Raw genomic sequence first — 17,961 nt, 5'->3', positions numbered from 1 at the left:
TAGCCCGTTACCATCATAGATTGCATCATCACTTACCATCAGGTGAAGTTGTAGTCAAGGGCTAACTTCTAAAGAATAAAAAACTAACTTAACATTTTTCTTAACAAAATTCGTGAGATCCATTCAAACTCAGAAACTCTTGCGTTAACTTAAGAATACCTAACATCACAGTCGAATTTAATAAACAAATACATTAAAATTGCATTAAAAATCGCGTAAGTAAGTAGGGAATCGTAACGGTCGGCGAGTGTTACCTCAAAGTGCCTATTAATACAGGGTTGCCGACCGGAACAAACAGAACATAAATAACAGTTAAATGTGTCGCGTGCTAACAATAACAACCTTTTGTATCTTTACTCATTATATAATTATTATTGTCGATGAATACATAACGAAAATTGGACACATAATTACATTTTATTTTCAAGTCATTCTATCTCTTTAAATAATTCTAGAATCTATATTCTAGAGTCTAGAGTCTAGACGATTACATTGCAAAAAGCAATACAGTCGAGACATTATTCAATTATAGCTCATATAGTCCTACTAATATTATAAACGCGAAAGTTTGTATGGATGTTTGTTACTATTTAACGCTACTACTGAAGCGATTCGGCTGAAATTTAGAATGGAAATAGATTTTACTTTGGATTAACACTTTTCATCCGGTAAAAATCCATGGTTCCCGCGGGATTTGTGAAAAACTGAATTCCATGCGAAGTCGCGACTTCGTCCGCCCTGAAACCTCCTTAATCAGAGGTGCGATTCCGATATTTTACACTCGTCGATGATTACTCGCTTATAATAAATCTTATTCGAATTTGAACTTTATTTGTATGGGATGCCAACATTAAAATGTCACTAACAACGAAGTTTCCATGGAAACGGACCAGCAACTTTACATAATGCGGGGGTTGGCCTTGTCGGAAATCCGTACTTAGCGGACGTCTACTAACTCTAAACTACTTCACTGCCAAATGTCATCTTTGCACGTCAAGCCTCGGAGAGCATGTTAAGTCGTCGATCTCAGTCATTATCATCTAATAGAGGTTCTTAAAGAGACATCCCCATATTTTTTTATATTCTTTATAAGTTATCTTTATGACTACAATATCACCTGATGGAAAGTGATTGAAGCGGGCAAATTTGAAAAGAGTTGAATGAAAATCCACACCCCTTTCGGTTTCTATACGACAAGAACGCTAAATCACTTGGCGGTACGTCTTTGCCGGTACCTCAATCGGCCCAGCCGGGGATCGAATCCAGGACCTCTGTCTTGTAAATCCAGCGCGCATAGAACTACGCCACGAAGGCCGTCACAAGACCCTAACCACGCCAACCCACATTGAAGCAGTGTGGTGGGTCCATAACCCCTCTCAAAAAGGAAGGAGACCTGACCCTGTAGAAGCCTGTTAAAAAATAGGCTGATAATGAGCCTTGAAAATAATTTCCTGGTTGTTTTACCAACACACTACAAACTTACTTTTACTGTGAGCAATCTCGTTTTCTTTGCTTCCATTTGGACAATCAACTTGGCGCTCATGTCCTTTTCTCTGTAACAATGATAAAGAAATGTTGAGTCAATCCTTATTATTACAAAAGTTGGTACAGTCAATGGTGTTATAGAAATCTTCAACTAACATCTATAGCTTGGCAATTTCGTTTGTAACAATACCGATTGTCCGCGCGGGGCGTGCGGCGTGTTGCGATGAATGAAAAACCCACGACTGAGGCACCTCACAACCCCGCACGCACTATTTCACACCCGCGCAGTCTTGCTCCCTGTCGCCCGCATATCATGGGAGTGTCATCAACGAACTTGACAGACTATAGAGCAGGGGTTTGAATTCTATAGATTTTGCAGCCATTTACAAGTTGAAAAATTCTGGTGACCCCCTTGTCTAGCAGATAAAGAATTTTTAATTTAATGCTAGCCACTGACCATCCCATAAGTCCACATGCATGTGTATGCAGATAGCAACCCTCTCACAATCACTTTTATCAGATGTCCTGCCATTTACAAGGAAGGATGTCCAAGGGATGTCAAGTAGAAATATAACAGAGGTAATTTAATCCGAACCGAAGGCAGAGTCAGCGTTTTTTAATTTGATTTACTGGAGTCGGTACCAGAGGCAGAGTTAGATGTGGTGGCAGGAGAGATTTTTTATTTAAGGGAAATCAGTAAATTTTTTCATTATAAAATAAAACACAACAATAAAAAAAAATAAGCATGTTACCGAATAAACAAGAAGTTAAATTAAATGAATTGAATGCCAAAGTAGCAAATTATGCTATGCAACCTCTGATTTAAAAATGTTGGAGCCAAAGTCGGAACCGAAGGTGTAATAATTCCAACTTAAAGGAGCCAGAGTCGAAACTCTGTACCTGTGTCAGGTGTGTAAGAGGCTCAATGTTTAATCATCCTTTAGTAGAATGGTGAAGGCGGATCAAACAGTTCCTCAAACACTCCATGAAATATTTCTTATAAAAAAACTCAGTAGACAGACAACTTTAAGGCAACGTTTCAAGGTTACACATAATCATTTGAAAATCTGTCAACCATACACTTTATATTGATTAACATAAATTAAATTACTAAGCTGCATGGTATTTGGGACTAACTGGCCTCTGTGGTTTGACATTTCTACAAAAATATTCTTAAATACCTAATTGTATTAATTAAATTGATACTTTTATATAGATAGATATCTAATCTCAGCTATTAAGTTGCAATAATATAACATAATTTTACAATAAATAGCTCATGTGATTTAGCCTCAATGAATTATTTATGAATTTCTCTTGTTAGTGATATAATTAATAAAGAATGAATACATTGATATAATTTGCAGTATGTTCGCAGTATAGCACAAGACTCACCACCATTCTCTCATTCTGACCAGAAATGGAAAAAAAACACTGTACTCTTAAATATGCTAATGTAAGAAAATACTTCCTTTTTTTATAATATGACATTTTTTCTCATTTTTCTGGTAATTCTATAAAATGTTTGTACCAATTTAGAAACCTTTTCGAAATGTATATCAATTCACCAAAGTTTTATAACAAGCAGACAAATGACTTCAAAATTCCTAGACAACAAACAAAAACGAAACATGTTTTATTTTATAGTCACAATTTATTTAAAAACAACATTGGATGCATGATATTGTGATTAGAGATATAAGAATTTACAACATAAAGACTATTCACAAGTCTAATATATGTAAATTGATTAGAAGAGAATGACATTTATTAGCAAAATCCATTAGGAATTTTTATATTGCTTAAGAAATATCCTGTCTACTATTTAGAAATCATAATCATTTGCTAAATCAACTTGCAAGGAACCTAATGATAAATAAACCTGGTAAAACTTTCAAAAGGCTCAAGAGAACCACATGATGTCATGAAGTAGAAACTACATTCTTATGGGAGAAAATCACTACATTTTGCACTTAATATAAATACTTAATATCCAGCTGAATGTCTCACAGCAGATTGCAGGAATATACTGACTAAAAAAAAGTATTGTTATTTTATAGCAAATTAGTGCAATTTCTGATGAAATATTTATTACTAGCAGACCCAGTCAAGCTTCAATTTCACTTATGTACGCTTCTTCCTACCCAACCCTACTGTACTCCTATCCTATCCTACAAAATCATGTTAATTTGTCTCACTGTTTTGCAGTGAAAGACAGATAAACAAAAAGACAGACACACTTTCTTTTTTTAATAATATTAGTATGGATACTTAATCAATCATCATCATATCAGCCGATGGACATTCACTGCAAGACATAGACCTTTTGTAGGGACTTCCTAACATCACAATACTGAGCCGCCTGCATCCATCATTAATGAAATTCTCACTAGAATGTGTATAGTCAATCTTATACTAATTCTAGGGATACAAAAATGTTAATGTTTACAATGAACACATGTGTTCAACATAAACAAATGATGGAAAAAAGTATACACATTATATGCGTCTGTTTGTAAACAATACAACTGAACATGTGGAAAATATTTTCCCAAATTGCAATCAATAATTATGACTGAAAGTGGGTCATATTTTTTTTACATAATTTCGACAACTTTCATTTAAATGGAGTGTAGAGGTACAGTTTGTGTTCCAAATGCAGCCGAACCGTGAAAGTCACTGCCGTTTAATGACATCATTCAGTTTTTTCGCACTTTCAAAATCCTAGTTTTAATGCTTAGACCATAATATTCAAACGCAATATAATAATGCATATTCAAGAGAATGATTATTATTAGCCTCTATGATTTTTATAAAATTTCTGATAGTCAGAAAATAGCTGATAGTATACCATTACACCAAAATACGATGATTTTCAGTGCAAATACGGATTGGTATAGTACAGTTATAGTTTTATTGACTTGCGTACTATCTCACCTTTGATTGAATGGGCGCACCCTTACAGCCACTTTTACCGAAGCCATTGTCACACATTATATTATCACTAACTGCGTTTTTAATAATTTCTTTCACGTAAAACACAAATGCAACATCACAAAGCAAATTAAATTTGACATTTTGTTTTGATTTTGACAATTTGACAAACACCATACCACACTGACAGACGTATTTTTATCTATACTAGCTTTTCAGCTCTAGCTTCAAGCTTCTTTAATTATCATTACTGACAGAAGTATATTACAAAATTAAACTCAAATAGTGCAAAAATCAATAATTCAAGTGATTCTTTGACGTTAAAACAACACAATTAATATAATATCACAAACGTCGCACATTATCCTCCACAATCTGTGACTTGTTCTCGATTCATTTGTCGTCTGTGATAGTGATTGTGTCTGTGCTGTGTCATCTGTCATAGTATCTGTTAATCTGTGGTCATCTGTGATATCTGTCATTTGTGGATCTCCTGAAAAAGGTTATAATTTTCAATCTTATAATTTTACTAATAAAAAAAAGATTATTTTACCTAGTGAATACGCAAACTATTATCATAAATAATTATTAAATTTTGCATTTTGTAATAATATTTGCCAACATCGTTAATATTTCTTATAAATAGTGAACATAGGTAATTGTTACATAATAAAGTCTTGAAGTTTTGCCCTACAGTTCGCCAGCCAGGATGTCGGACGCCCCCGGCCGCCCTATGAAATATCCCTACACCATCAGCGCTAAAATCGCACAATTCCCGTTTAAGTTCTACGTCCAGAATCAGTGGATCTGGCGTTATTGGATGATTGGGATCGCCGTTGCCACTCCCGTGTTCTACAAGATCCACAAACTATGTAAATATTCTGCAGTTTTATTCAAGTTAATTGTGGCATGTGTTCTTTAATCCTTAACACATATTTGTTACAAGCGACCCACCTTACTTCGCACGGGTGCTATGTAGGTAGTGGATAGGTATTAATATTAAGATTAGTCTATACTACAGAATATCTTCATGGCACACCCTGCACCAGCTGACTGTTGCCAACTGAAAAGAGACATAGGGCCTGCCAGCCAGGTGCTGCCAGGTGCAGGTTGGTGCCTCCCTGCCTGCCTTTTTGAATTGCTGATATATTTTCTGTACTTTTTATAATTAAAATATAGATTTTTTTGGAAACCTATACTGTAAACATTTGTTGCACAGTACCACTCTGTTATTGAGAATTTCTTGAAAGAATAACTCTTTTACCACTTGTCTATAGTTTCAACTGCATAGTTCCTGTTAATATTGTCTATCGGTAAAATTTTCTTGAAATTGTTACAAAAAGTAGATCAACATTTTTCTTAAATATTACTCTCCACAACCTTACAAACTTTACCTCTGTTTCATATTAGTTTCAATTTATAGAATTCAAAGAATATTAATATTTACGACATAATCTGAAACTGTATTATCTCTTGCAGCTAACTCCCCTGAGAATGTGAGCAAATGGGCTGAGAAAAGGAAGCAGGAGGCAGCAGGTCACCACTAAAGCCGGCGTCAGTTTGAAGTTAATTATATTGTAAGCGTAAATAAAATCATGTCATAGTTACACTGTTTATTATTGCTACCTTACCATTATATTATTATTTTGTTGTAGTTTGTAATTTGCGTCTCACCAGTAATTTTATTAGTAAGTTACTAATTATATAAAATTATAATGTATATTTATAGCCGGGGAAGACGAATTAGGCAACAAATGTCTTCTCGGGTACAGTTAAACTGTAAATAAATAAATATAATATGTGAAGAGAATACTTTATGCAAATTTTTTGGGATATTGTGCAAACAGATCAGAGAACAAGAAATAGTAGTTTGAAGGAGAAGTGCATGATCCAACATTAGAAAAACAATAATATAACTATTAAAAAATGCACATTATTATGTGATGACAGACTAAAGTTTATATAGAAATGTGGGGTTATCATTAACAATACAAGCTTCCTAAAAGTTCAGATTATGGTTAAATTTAGATCACTTGACAACCATTAGTTTACTTAACTGTATGAGCAATGTGTAGGTATGTGTGTTAAATATAATATGTAGTTGTAGTGTATAAACACTTATTATTTAGTCCTTGAGTGTTTCCAAAAAAAAAACATTGATAATAGAAACAGATATTACTGTACTGTATCTATTAAAAACAGATTAAAAGTCAGTACAGAGTACCTTATAAATCATCTCTCTTTCCTCCTCGTTCTTTTTATTGTTAAGTAACACTGTATTAGTAAATTAAAACAAAGAACATAAAAATGTTTACCTAAATGAAATCATAGTTGTAAATACATAGAAGAACCATATTTAGTTGAGGTATCCAAAGAGATTTTTTCAATTAATTTTGATATTCACAAATTTGAAAATTATGAAAACTGAAATCTTATTCAGCCGTTTTCAAGCAAATGTAAATTACCATAAATAAAGTTCTGAAATGCCTGGATCTTTCACTATCTCAAATAATTATAAGATTAAAACAACAGAAATAAAGAAGGAATGGTTTATTAAAAATTATCATACAATATTTACATGATCTTGTTTGTATAAACTTCTTTAGAAGTTAAACTAGTACTTGATTATGAAACACGTTATACGTTGACTAAGGGTACGAGTTCAAAACTAGTTGAGCATACTCCAACCTCATATCACATGAGTGTTAGCCGTGTTTCATAATCAATTAATGAGTATAAACTTTGTCACTGATAAAGAGTATGTAGCATTATGCTGAGTTGGGGCCCTTTATTGGGTTATACCACACATCGCAGGATATTGTCCTGTCTTATTATTTAATATGATAATAAGAGCAAATTGTGTTGTGTGGCATAATGCTGTAATAAAGATTTTTTCTTTCTTCTTTCTGATAGATTACTTGCAATTAGTTAATTGGGTAACTGTCAAATTCAAGCTTGACTGGGTCCCCATATTATTGTAACTGAATAAAGACATACATATATTTCTAGTATCACCTCAATACATCATCCAAATCGAAATTGGCATAACAGGAAAATTCATTTGCTAAATTATTCCTATGTTGAGGTTTAAATTCACACTGTTTTAGGCTTAACAATTTTTCAACATGCTCCTTCATAATCGCCCCTGTGCAAACAACGATTTTATTTTTAGCCAGTAATTTTATTGTTTGTGACGTTTTTGTTATGCACTCTTCTGAGAGGAACGGTGGATCAGCAATAACCAGATCGAAAGCATGTTCAAAATCTGTTGGTATTTTGTCTGGTGAGTTGTAGTCGTAGAATATGAATTCATTTTTGTGAACTTCAAATCTTCTGTCGTATTCAAGAAGGGTTACTGTAATCAAAAAATCAAACATACACAGTGAGATTAAATCAAATTTACATTTGACACTGTTTAGAGCATACTGTCAATGCTTTTACACCAGTCAGCTTTGGGTCAATTGCACCTGAAGAGCACGTAGCGGCATCATAGTGCAGTATAATAACACATACCACATTCTGATGCCTAAATACTGTAGTGCGTCAGGTATATTTGCTGATGCCAAAGTACAAGATTATTATTTTTTAAATTGACTTTTGAATAAAATCACCAAAATATTGGTTGAATTGGGGCAATAAAATATGAGCAGTGGAAGTAGTACTAATTTTTGAAATTATTTTCTGTTTGCCTGTTAACACTAATCTCTAGATGAATCAAATGGATTTTCTCAGGTGTTTTTAAGTGAAATATTTCATCACAATAATTTGATGTAAGGAAACTATTTCTTATTTTGATATCTTACCAGTTGCCGTAGCTCCAAGTTGTCTCTTAACTGGCACAAACAGTGTAGGACATGATATAAGAGCTACTTTTCCATTGTCAGGTAACAATTTGTCAACAGCTTTCACTAGAGCTTGCACTGTAGTGTCATTGTACCAGAACTGACTTAGTTGCTGAAAGTAGACAAATCATCTGTTGTTATTTATAATATTATAAAGCTGAAGAGTTTGTTTGTTCGGTTGTAGGCGCTAATCTCAGGAACTACTGGTCCGATTTGAAAAATTCTTTCAGTGTTAGATACATAGTATAGAGGAAGGCTATATTATCCCCATATTCCTACGGGAACGGGAACCACACAAGTGAAACCGCGCGGCGTCAGCTAGTTAAATTATAAATAAATATATATAACAAACAGTACACATTACACTTAATACAAGCACTACTGCTCATTGGAGAAGGAATTTTCTACTTTGTACATTTTTGTCATAAACGCATACCCTAGTGGATAACCTTGTGCACGACATTGCAGTACACGCATTTTCTAGCCCCTAAGTGTTATGGGTAGCTATAACTAATCATAGTATAGTTGCTGATCCAATTACCCAGTTTTCCTCAAAAATTATATTTTCTGTTAACTGTTTCTGTGACTCTAGCTTCTCTAGGATCTCTTGTCGTTTCTGCTTCTCAGCATAGAATTCTTGGAGGGCTGCAAATGTCTCTGCAGATAATGCCGGTACATCGTCATCTTCATCCATTTGTACCTTGGAAATAAAAAAAAATATATCGAAATATTAGAAAAAAAAGTTAAACCAACTTGGTTTACAGTACACGAACAGTAATCAATATTAATATTGATGATGGAATATGATTTAATATATATTTTTATTAGATACGATAGAATAAATTTATAAATCCATTGAATCATTAACCAAAATTCACAAATTAAGTTAGCATATTTCTTTGGATTTGCACCCATTACCACCATTAAGAATTCCGATCTCCCTAACCACTAAGCCAACGCACCTTGTGTATTGAATGACAGCTAAAAATAGGTTAGTTCTTTTTCCGCAGGCATGGAAAGCGTTAGAGCCACTTGTGGTTTTTTCATTGAAAAAGAAAATGTGTTAACACATAATTATACTGGGAAACATTACCTGATTTCGAACAGCAAAATTTATGTAAGTGTATAGTTAAAATTCACTTGTTTCTTTGTTGTTTTTTATGTAAATTCGGCAAAAATTGTAAAACAGATGAAATTGACATTTAATTTTATATCTGACATTGACGTTGACGTTTAATAGTCACAACTCACAGATTACTAAAAAAAAAAGTCAGCGAATAATTTGACACTTGACGGCGATCACTGACAAATTAAGACAATTGACAAAGTACGTTTACATAGCATTGAGTTTGGAATGAAAGTAAATCGCCCGGCAAATTTAAAAAAAATCAGTAGGCATTTCCAAAACTATAGTACTATTATTGAAATAACTTAGTATGATGCTTGCAATTTGATTTATTTAACTAAATAATATGCAGTAATGTTTTCTTATAATGCGTTTTTTCAACAAACAGTAGATATTTTAACTTGCCTGACCATTTTTAAAGTCTCTACTTTCAGAAGCCAAGCTCTACCTATTATTTAATGATCTGAACATATTTAAAAAAAAAGTAGTATTGTTATGATTCCTTTAGAAAAAAGTTCTGATATTTTGTGTTTCAGAAGGGAAAATGGATTTTGAACATCTAGAAGTGTTGCCACTTCACAAGTACCCACATTATCTGATGCCATGCTGCGAGCTTATAAACAATGAATGGCCACGGAGTGAAAAAGCAAGGATTATGTCACTTGAAGCCTCTTGCGACGAATTACCTACCAGTTTAATATTGATAAATAAAGAAAAACTTCTTTGCGGACATTGCAAGCTCACACCTATACCTATTATGCCAAATAGCTGTTTTTTGGAGACCGTGGTTATACGCAAGTCGATGCGCGGCAAAAGATTGGGTACTTTTCTAATGCAGAAAGTCGAGGATTATTGTAAAAACGTTCTAAAATTAGAGACGATTCATTTATCGACTAAAGGTCAAGAAGATTTTTATGCTAAGTTAGGGTACGAAGTTTGCGCGCCTGTTAGTATTTACGGAAGTAGTATTAATTATATCAGTTTAAGGAATTCTAGCAATAAAACCACCTCAGTGCCAATACGGAATATCGATAATAGTGTTGCTACTATCGATAAAAATACAGCACCGCCACCCCCACCGATGCCAAAACCACAAAATATTATTAATACTCTTCAAAGTAACAGAACTTACATGTTTAAATATTTAATTTGATATACAAGGTTTTTTATTTTTAATAAAACACATTCAGTCTTATTCGTTTTTTAATAACCTCTCTTTCTCTCTAATTCTCTTTCCTTGTCAATCTCGCTTGCTTACGTTATTTTATTGGTATATGATATGACAGAAAATATTCACATTAACACATTTTTTTTTTTTAAATAAATAATTTTGAAAAAAAAAATTGTGTAAATAATATCCTCCCCTCATTGGTTAATTAAAAAAAATCGTACACTATAATAGTTAATAGAATATACCCAAAAGAATTGAAAAGGTTGCCTGCTTTCACACTGCAACTGTAAGGTTGCCAGATGTAAACAGATAAATACCCTCATCGGTAATTAGTTGTCTAATATGTCAAATGAAAGCTTATCATAAGTTTAATTTACCTGTATTAGGCTGACTTTGATTTACAAGGTTTCCTTGAGTTTGAATGAAAAATGTGTTTGGCCGCAATTTAACTAAGCAACCTATTTGCAATGTGAACATTTCATTTCATATCATATCATTTATTTCTCCCAATTAAGTAACATATGAGGGTATATATTTCTAATGCTGGATCTTAGACCATAATATGATTTGGTAATATAGTCAGTCAACACACACATACTAGTTCTAGTCTAATCTGGCTGGTTTGGATGAGTTTCATGGGATAAGAAAAAAAAAACGAACTAGAATTGTCAATTCATTTAATTCTTAGCATAAATTAAAACTTTGCTTTATCTATAAACTGTATAGCGCGTTGTCGTATTGTCTCGACGTGTTCTGCGTCGCCAATCTTCTCTTCGACCTCTATCCACTTCTTGTACAGCGCCTTCATCTTGCGAGCGGGAAGCTGCAGTGAAGTCATTCGCTCCATTACTTGTCTGTAAAAAAACATAACGTTTTACCAGCAATAACGGATTAAAATAAATCAATAACGAAAACATAAATATTGTAACTATAAAGGATATGATCCATTTCGTACAATATACCGCTAAATAAATATGATTACAGGGAATTCACTCAACATTAAATAAGTGCATAAATCGTAACTGTTTATAAATAAAAATGCAATCGTAACCGTAAGTTTCTGGGATACATAAGATGGCGGCCTTCCAGTTATTGACAGGAAACGTCAAGCCATTATTACCCGTATTAGTGTTGCATTTTTTTGGAGATGCTAAAATAGTAATTGCACTGAATTAAAAGTGAATTCAAATAATCAAAAAAAGGGCAATATTATATGTTATATTATTTCTCTATTAGTACAAATACCAGGCCTAGGCGTCATGCAATTTCGAATCATCTCTTTTTTTATTTTACGAACCATATACGATAGCAATATTTTCAATATTATATGAAGAAATAGCGTAAAAAGTACCCTCAATTTCATTTAATTTTTCTTGGCTTTCATTGGCGAGATAAACTATGCCCAGTTATCATAATCAACTGGGTATAGTTTATTTCGCCAATGTAGAGGGAAAAGCACCGTAAGTTTATGTTGCGACAGTTTGACGTTGACAGTATGTCTCATTTCTTTAAAATTATTCCCATCAGGCAAAGATCGTTGACCGTACAGCCTACAGTATGTCTCATTTGACGCATCCTCAGCAAAGATCGCTGATCATACAGCCTACAGTATGTCTGATTTAACGCATCCTCGGTAAAGATCGTTGACCGTACATCCTACAGCATGTCTCATTTGACGCAACTTCGGCAAAGATCGCGGACCATACAGCCTACAGTATGTCTCATTTGACGCATCCTAGGCAAAGGTCGCTGACCATACAGCCTTCGGTATGTCTTATTTGTCGCATCCTCACCTCACGTGAGCGACGTCTCTCGCCTTGAGCAGCACGTCGAGGTAGGCGGAGCAGACGTCGACGCGCTGCGGGTACACGGCCAGCACCTGCTCGAACAGCGCCTCCGAGCGCTCGCGGTCGCCGTGCGCGCGCTCCAGCTGTGCGAATTTCACCAGCAGCGAAACATCTGCCAGTTCAATAACAAATAAAATAAAAAAGCCCCTACTCTATTTTCAATTATTTTTTTTTTTCAAAGCCTTTATTATTCCTTACATTATTACATTAAACAAGTTTTTCAATTAATAAGAGTAACAGTTTTAATTTTTTTTTCTATGTTAGTATATTGTTAGTGTATCTGTTTTAAGTTTAGTATGTTAGTGAGTTAGTCTTATTTCTAATTAATAAAATCTATTTAATTAGTAAGGACCCCTCATTGGGTATAGGCCTCCTACTCTAATACCTTACAATTTCATCCAAATATTAAAGAGAAATCAAATATTAAATTAAAAAAAATTGTACAACTTTTGTTTCGGGCTGTACGCATCCAGACCATAACACTCTTCTTCTTCCTTTCTTCCTCTTGACTTGACTTACTCTTTTCTTTTTTTGTCGTTTTGTCTTTTCGTTTTCTAATCAATACTAATATTATAAAGCTGAAGACATTGTTTGTTTCTTTGGTTGAACGCGCTAATCTCAGAATCCTGGGCCGAATTGACAAATTCTTTCAGTGTTACATTGCTCATTTATCGAGGAAGATATACATTGTCCCCGTATTCTTACGGGAACGGGAACCACGCGGGTGAAACCGCGCGGCGTCAGCTAGTCTACAAATATTAGCCCAGCCCTTTTACGTTTTAAGGATCGCACTCTTGATTATTGTATTCCATGGCTTACATGTATATAACATTTGACGGCCGCGTGGCGCAGTGGGTAGTGACCCTGCTTTCTGCATCCACGGCCGTGGGTTCGATTCCCACAACTGGAAAATATTTGTGTGATGAGCATGAGTGTTTTCCAGTGTCTGTGTGTATTTTATTAGTTATACATTATATAAGTATTTATATGTAGTATATAATTGTATATTAATATTATAATATCAACTATCTTAGCACCCATAACACAAGCTACTCTGTATGCTTACTTTGGGGCTAGATAGTGATGTGTATTGTTTAAGTATATTTATTAAAAAAAAAACAAAAAAAGAAAAAAAAAAAAAAGTATACTCAAACATTAATAAAAAAAATTCAACCGACTTCCAACTCAAAAATTAACCTAAACTAAAAAGCAAAAAATAACATCTTACCTATGTGCTACCTTCTGATCAATTTGAAGGCGGTGCCAAGCCAGTGATGTTTTAATTCAAGCCGTTTAAGTTACAAAATTTCTGTGGTTCTTTCAGAAACGGCTTTAATTAAAACATGACACTGAATTGGCACCGCCTTCAAATTGATCAGAAGGTAGCACATAGGTAAGATGTTATTTTTTGCTTTTTAGTTTAGGTTAATTTTTGAGTTGGAAGTCGGTTGAATTTTTTTTATTAAAATTTTTATTTTTTTATTTTTAGTGTTAGCATACCCACTGCGTGTGTACAGTCACAACCTATCTCCGTCGAGGAGTTCTCTTCACTGTCCCTCGTCTTCATCACCAGACCCTTAATACAGTCACAATCCTTCTAGGTGGAAAGTTCTCATCAATACAAATTTATCAAGTCCAAACACAAGGTAGCTACTGTGAACCGTCGAGGAGTTCTCTTCACTGTCCCTCGTCTTCATCACCAGACCTTTAATACAGTCGCAATCCATCTAGGTGGAAAGTTTTCATCAATACAAATTTATCAAGTCCAAACACAAGGTAGCTACTGTTAACCGTCGAGGAGTTCTCTTCACTGTCCCTCGTCTTCATCATCAGACCCTTAATACAGTCACAATCCATCTAGGTGGTAAGTTCTCATCAATACAAATTTATCAAGTCCAAACACAAGGTAGCTACTGTGAACCGTCGAGGAGTTCTCTTCACTGTCCCTTGTCTTCATCATCAGACACTTAATACAGTCACAATCCATCTAGGTCGTAAGTTCTCATCAATACAAATTTATCAAGTCCAAACACAAGGTAGCTACTGTGAACCGTCGAGGAGTTCTCTTCACTGTCCCTCGTCTTCATAACCAGACCCTTAATACAGTCACAACCCATATAGGTGGAAAGTACTCATCAATACAAATTAATCAAGCCCAAACAAAAGGTGACTGCTGTAAATCCTTGACGAGTTCCATCGTCTGTGTTTTCGGCTCCATCATCAGACCAACTCCAAACCTTCATAAAGTTGTAGTGGTTTAAAATACCTTATGGAAACACTAACAAACGTACTAGCCGTCTCTACAACTTTCGAAAGTTCCCCTCAATTTCTCCAGGATGCCATCATCAGATCCTGACATGAAAAAAATGGGACCACCCTGGAAGTAAACCCTACAAAACAAAAAAAGAATTTTCAAAATCGGTCCATAATTGACGGAATTATCGCTGGACATACATAAAAAAAAAAAAAAAAACATACATACAGCCGAACGTAGAACCTCCTCCTTTTTGGAAGTCGGTTAAAAAACTTACGTTCATTCTTCTCCAAAGCAGCGATTCCCTTCTGCATGACCTGTCGCGCCTTCTCCACCAGCGAGGCCTTGAAGCAGGCCTCCCCGCACGCCGTGTACACCGAGGCCTTACGCCGGTACTTGCGCGTCATGAGCTCCACCAGAGCCACCAGCTCCTGAGGCTTGCTGGTCTCCACCAGTATGTCGAGGAGTTTCGAGTGGATCTCGTATTTGTCGTTCATTTGGAGGGCGTCTTCGAGGGTCTTTTGCTGGCTTTCCTGATTGTATACATTACATTTTATTTAAAAAAAATATATTTAAAAAAATAGCTTCTTCTACTTGTATTTTGAGTTTGATTTAATTTTTATTTTTATTATTTTAAATAGTAATTTGTATGTTTATTGCATGCCAACTTCAGCAAGATATTTGATAATAGTTTGTAAGACCTATGTATAGTGCGACATAAAAGAGTAGAAATTAATAAAAATGGAACTAATAAACTCACTGTGTGGCAACACCACATTTACTGTCATTATTACAAAGAACTGTCATTACAGAATAACCAATTATTATTTTTTTATTTATAATTGATAGTTTTAGATAGTTATGTTTATTAAAATCATAGTGGAAATTCGGATAATTACCAGACGAATTACAATAAATACAATATATTTAGATGAGATTGACTTGAATTTATTTAAATTAAATAAACATAAATTATGAAAATAGCTATCTTAGTAGGACCCATAACACATGGTGCTTACTGGAGGATGAAAATCCACACCCCTTTTGGTTTCTACACGGCATCGTACCGGAACGCTAAATCACTTGGCGGTACGTCTTTGCCGGTAGGGTGCTAACTAGCCACGGCCGAAGCCTCCCACCAGCCAGACCTGGACCAATTAAGAAAATCTCAATCTGCCAAGTCGGGGATCGAACTCAGGACTTCCGTTTTGTAAATCCACTGTACATACCAATTACATGTACCATAAATCTGGGGGGGGGGGGGATGTTACTGATTAATATTATTACCACTAACTTTATAGAGTACTAGCTGACGCCGCGCGGTTTCACCCGCGTGGTTCCCGTTCCCGTAGGAATACCGGGATAATATATCAAATCGGACCAGTAGTACCTGAGATTAGCGCGTTCAATCAAACAAACAAACTCTTCAGCTTTATAATATTAGTATAGATTCGCAATGCTAACCTTAGTACCGAAGCGATGTTCGATGTTCAACAGCGCGAGCCAGACGTTGAGCTTCTCTCCCTCCTCGCGGAAGTTGATGGTGCTCAGCGCCTTGCGGCCCACCGCGCGCGCCTTCTCTATCTCCGTCGCCTAAATGTATCATCGGTAACGTCATCAACCAGCCTTAAAAGCTATACTGCAGCCTTTCTTGTTGAGTTTCACAACAAATAATTTAAAAATGAGGGTGTGGCGAACGAACTCTTTCGTTTGCCTCACCCTTCACTTTAGGTTAGGCCATCGACAACTACATCTACATTCACATTCCAGATTCATTTCATATTTAGAATTCCATTGATCGCGCATGCGTGGATATAGTGTTTCGCCCAGACATTACATATTTACCAGTTCTTCATTCCACACCGCATCATCTATTTGATAGACCTTTTATTTTATATCCATATACAATTGTTATAATCAGTAAAGTGAATAAATATACATATCAATAAAATCGTCGTTTTCATATCAATATACAAATAATATCAAACCTCCATGGCGATAAGGGTATAAATCACTAGTCATTTCACACCTAATAATAATTGTAATTAACTTGTTCTTAAATTGATGAAAATAAATGTGATTAATAAGCTTAGAACAATTGTATATTTTGTATACCATTTTATAAACAAACCATACATAATTTAAAATAAATAAGTTATGAAATGACAAGCGTTTTCTACCTTCATTTCTAATTTGTTTGTTGGTAAATAGTACTCATCAAGAAAGGCTGTAGTATAGATAACTTACTCGTACTTCAAAATTGATGAAAACTCCACCTAAATCGATGTTGAGACAAATTTAATACAATGGCAACACAGTTAACTAAGCTGTCATATACTGATCAAAACGTTGGAGCGACTGTACTCAGCAGGGTTATTATGTAACTCGGTATACCATTAAAACAATTAGTAATCATCTATCATTGTGTTTTCAACGAAAGAGAGAGACGAATATCTTAGCATTCCATGAATTCACCGTGCGGGTGCCGGGTCCATCGCGTGGTAGAGAGAAAAACTCCGAGCAGAGTCCTAAACTTGTGACAACAGGATGTAGGGTTAAGGAATTCCTTGACGATCGATCAACACTCCTTCTCTGTTCGTGTTGTTCTCCCTACCTATCCAAATTTGGTAAGATCCTATTAGAGCAGCTTTGGATACTCGTTCTAATATAGAACATGCTGCACTTCTAGAGAGGCCAAGGCCTTTAAGCAAGTTATAGAGAGATTTTGCTGGTAATCCGTTCGCACCTACTTCTACGGCGTACAGACTAACTACATAGCCATTTTTAGTTAGTTCATTCGTTAGGTCATAATATTTATTCACTTTTAAACTGTGGTCCTTCGGAATGTTAGTCTCCCACGGCACAGTAAGCTCTACAAGTACTATTTGCTTTGTTTGTTTGGACAAAAAGAAAATGTCTGGTCTAGATCTCGAAATAGCGAAATCCGCAGGGATTTTATAATGTTTCTCATACGTATCCATTAATAAAGTCCAATCAGGCGCAGAACCTAGGATCGAGTAAGGCTTACTAGATGATTTTGTTATTGAACCTGCTTTGACGAAGTTAATTTGTCTTTTATTTGTAGTCAATCCTTTTTGAGCTCTAGCTACTGAAAGGCTTATAGCTTCACGTATAATTATCGATATTTTACGTAAAATAAAATTATATTTTACGTATACGATATTTTACGTAAAATAAAATTAGTATAGTCGTGATAGTAGGTGATAGCAACGTTATTTTAACAAAAAAAAATTAGGGCATATTTACGTAATTCCGGTGAAAATAATCATGTTAGATGATTC

At 34.8% G+C, this 17,961-nt stretch overlaps 5 protein-coding genes across 8 annotated transcripts in view; 2 read left to right on the top strand and 3 right to left on the bottom strand.

Annotated features, from left to right (window-relative positions):
- LOC112054716 (kinesin-like protein Klp98A) overlaps window positions 1-4,579 on the bottom strand; it is a 49,546-nt gene extending 44,967 nt beyond the window's left edge. The window contains exons 1-2 of the mRNA XM_052888076.1: window positions 4,423-4,579; window positions 1,484-1,553 (exon numbers count right to left, since the gene is read on the bottom strand). Coding sequence (XP_052744036.1) covers window positions 1,484-1,553; window positions 4,423-4,469 — 117 coding nt within the window. The 5' untranslated portion in view covers window positions 4,470-4,579. The remainder of the gene's footprint in view (window positions 1-1,483; window positions 1,554-4,422) is intronic.
- Window positions 4,580-4,823: 244 nt separating this feature from the next.
- On the top strand, window positions 4,824-6,026 carry LOC112054947 (uncharacterized). The gene is made up of 3 exons (XM_024094903.2): window positions 4,824-4,921; window positions 5,116-5,291; window positions 5,899-6,026. Exons 2-3 carry the CDS (start codon window positions 5,129-5,131, stop codon window positions 5,964-5,966), a joined length of 231 nt encoding a protein of 76 aa, XP_023950671.1. The 5' UTR covers window positions 4,824-4,921; window positions 5,116-5,128; the 3' UTR covers window positions 5,967-6,026.
- A 928-nt stretch (window positions 6,027-6,954) lies between these two features.
- On the bottom strand, window positions 6,955-9,512 carry LOC112054694 (EEF1A lysine methyltransferase 1). Of its 2 annotated transcripts, none has more exons than XM_024094562.2 (4): window positions 9,355-9,512; window positions 8,803-8,961; window positions 8,223-8,373; window positions 6,955-7,774 (listed from the first exon to the last, which is right to left on the bottom strand). In XM_024094562.2, the coding sequence occupies exons 2-4, from the start codon at window positions 8,953-8,955 to the stop codon at window positions 7,431-7,433; spliced, it is 648 nt and encodes a 215-aa protein (XP_023950330.2). In that variant the 5' UTR covers window positions 8,956-8,961; window positions 9,355-9,512; the 3' UTR covers window positions 6,955-7,430. The 2 variants fall into 2 exon arrangements, with proteins under 2 accessions (XP_023950330.2, XP_023950338.2); XM_024094570.2 differs by having other exon boundaries at window positions 9,224-9,362.
- LOC112054709 (N-alpha-acetyltransferase 80) lies at window positions 9,238-10,582 on the top strand. The gene is made up of 2 exons (XM_024094577.2): window positions 9,238-9,378; window positions 9,924-10,582. Exon 2 carries the CDS (start codon window positions 9,932-9,934, stop codon window positions 10,538-10,540), a length of 609 nt encoding a protein of 202 aa, XP_023950345.1. The 5' UTR covers window positions 9,238-9,378; window positions 9,924-9,931; the 3' UTR covers window positions 10,541-10,582.
- A 636-nt stretch (window positions 10,583-11,218) lies between these two features.
- LOC112054666 (uncharacterized) overlaps window positions 11,219-17,961 on the bottom strand; it is a 37,914-nt gene continuing 31,171 nt past the window's right edge. For all 3 annotated transcript variants that reach the window (XM_052888039.1, XM_024094533.2, XM_052888040.1), the window contains 4 exons: window positions 16,124-16,252; window positions 14,937-15,192; window positions 12,352-12,517; window positions 11,219-11,412 (listed from right to left, as the gene is read on the bottom strand). In XM_052888039.1, coding sequence (XP_052743999.1) covers window positions 11,253-11,412; window positions 12,352-12,517; window positions 14,937-15,192; window positions 16,124-16,252 — 711 coding nt within the window. In that variant the 3' untranslated portion in view covers window positions 11,219-11,252. The remainder of the gene's footprint in view (window positions 11,413-12,351; window positions 12,518-14,936; window positions 15,193-16,123; window positions 16,253-17,961) is intronic.

The sequence above is a fragment of the Bicyclus anynana genome, chromosome 21, assembly GCF_947172395.1.
Source record: "Bicyclus anynana chromosome 21, ilBicAnyn1.1, whole genome shotgun sequence".
Taxonomy (NCBI): Eukaryota; Metazoa; Arthropoda; class Insecta; order Lepidoptera; family Nymphalidae; genus Bicyclus; species Bicyclus anynana.
This window is presented reverse-complemented; position numbering and strand designations above follow the sequence as displayed.

Excerpts from the sequence above, each read along its gene's own strand:
- LOC112054947 (XM_024094903.2), top strand. The coding sequence starts at position 5,129 with ATGTCGGACGCCCCCGGCCGCCCTATGAAATATCCCTACACCATCAGC. Across the intron at positions 5,292-5,898 it reads CTACAAGATCCACAAACTAT|CTAACTCCCCTGAGAATGTG; the intron begins GTAAATATTCTG and ends TATCTCTTGCAG.
- LOC112054694 (XM_024094562.2), bottom strand. The coding sequence starts at position 8,955 with ATGGATGAAGATGACGATGTACCGGCATTATCTGCAGAGACATTTGCA. Across the intron at positions 8,374-8,802 it reads TAATTTTTGAGGAAAACTGG|CAACTAAGTCAGTTCTGGTA; the intron begins GTAATTGGATCA and ends GTCTACTTTCAG. Across the intron at positions 7,775-8,222 it reads ACTTGGAGCTACGGCAACTG|TAACCCTTCTTGAATACGAC; the intron begins GTAAGATATCAA and ends TTTTGATTACAG.
- LOC112054709 (XM_024094577.2), top strand. The coding sequence starts at position 9,932 with ATGGATTTTGAACATCTAGAAGTGTTGCCACTTCACAAGTACCCACAT.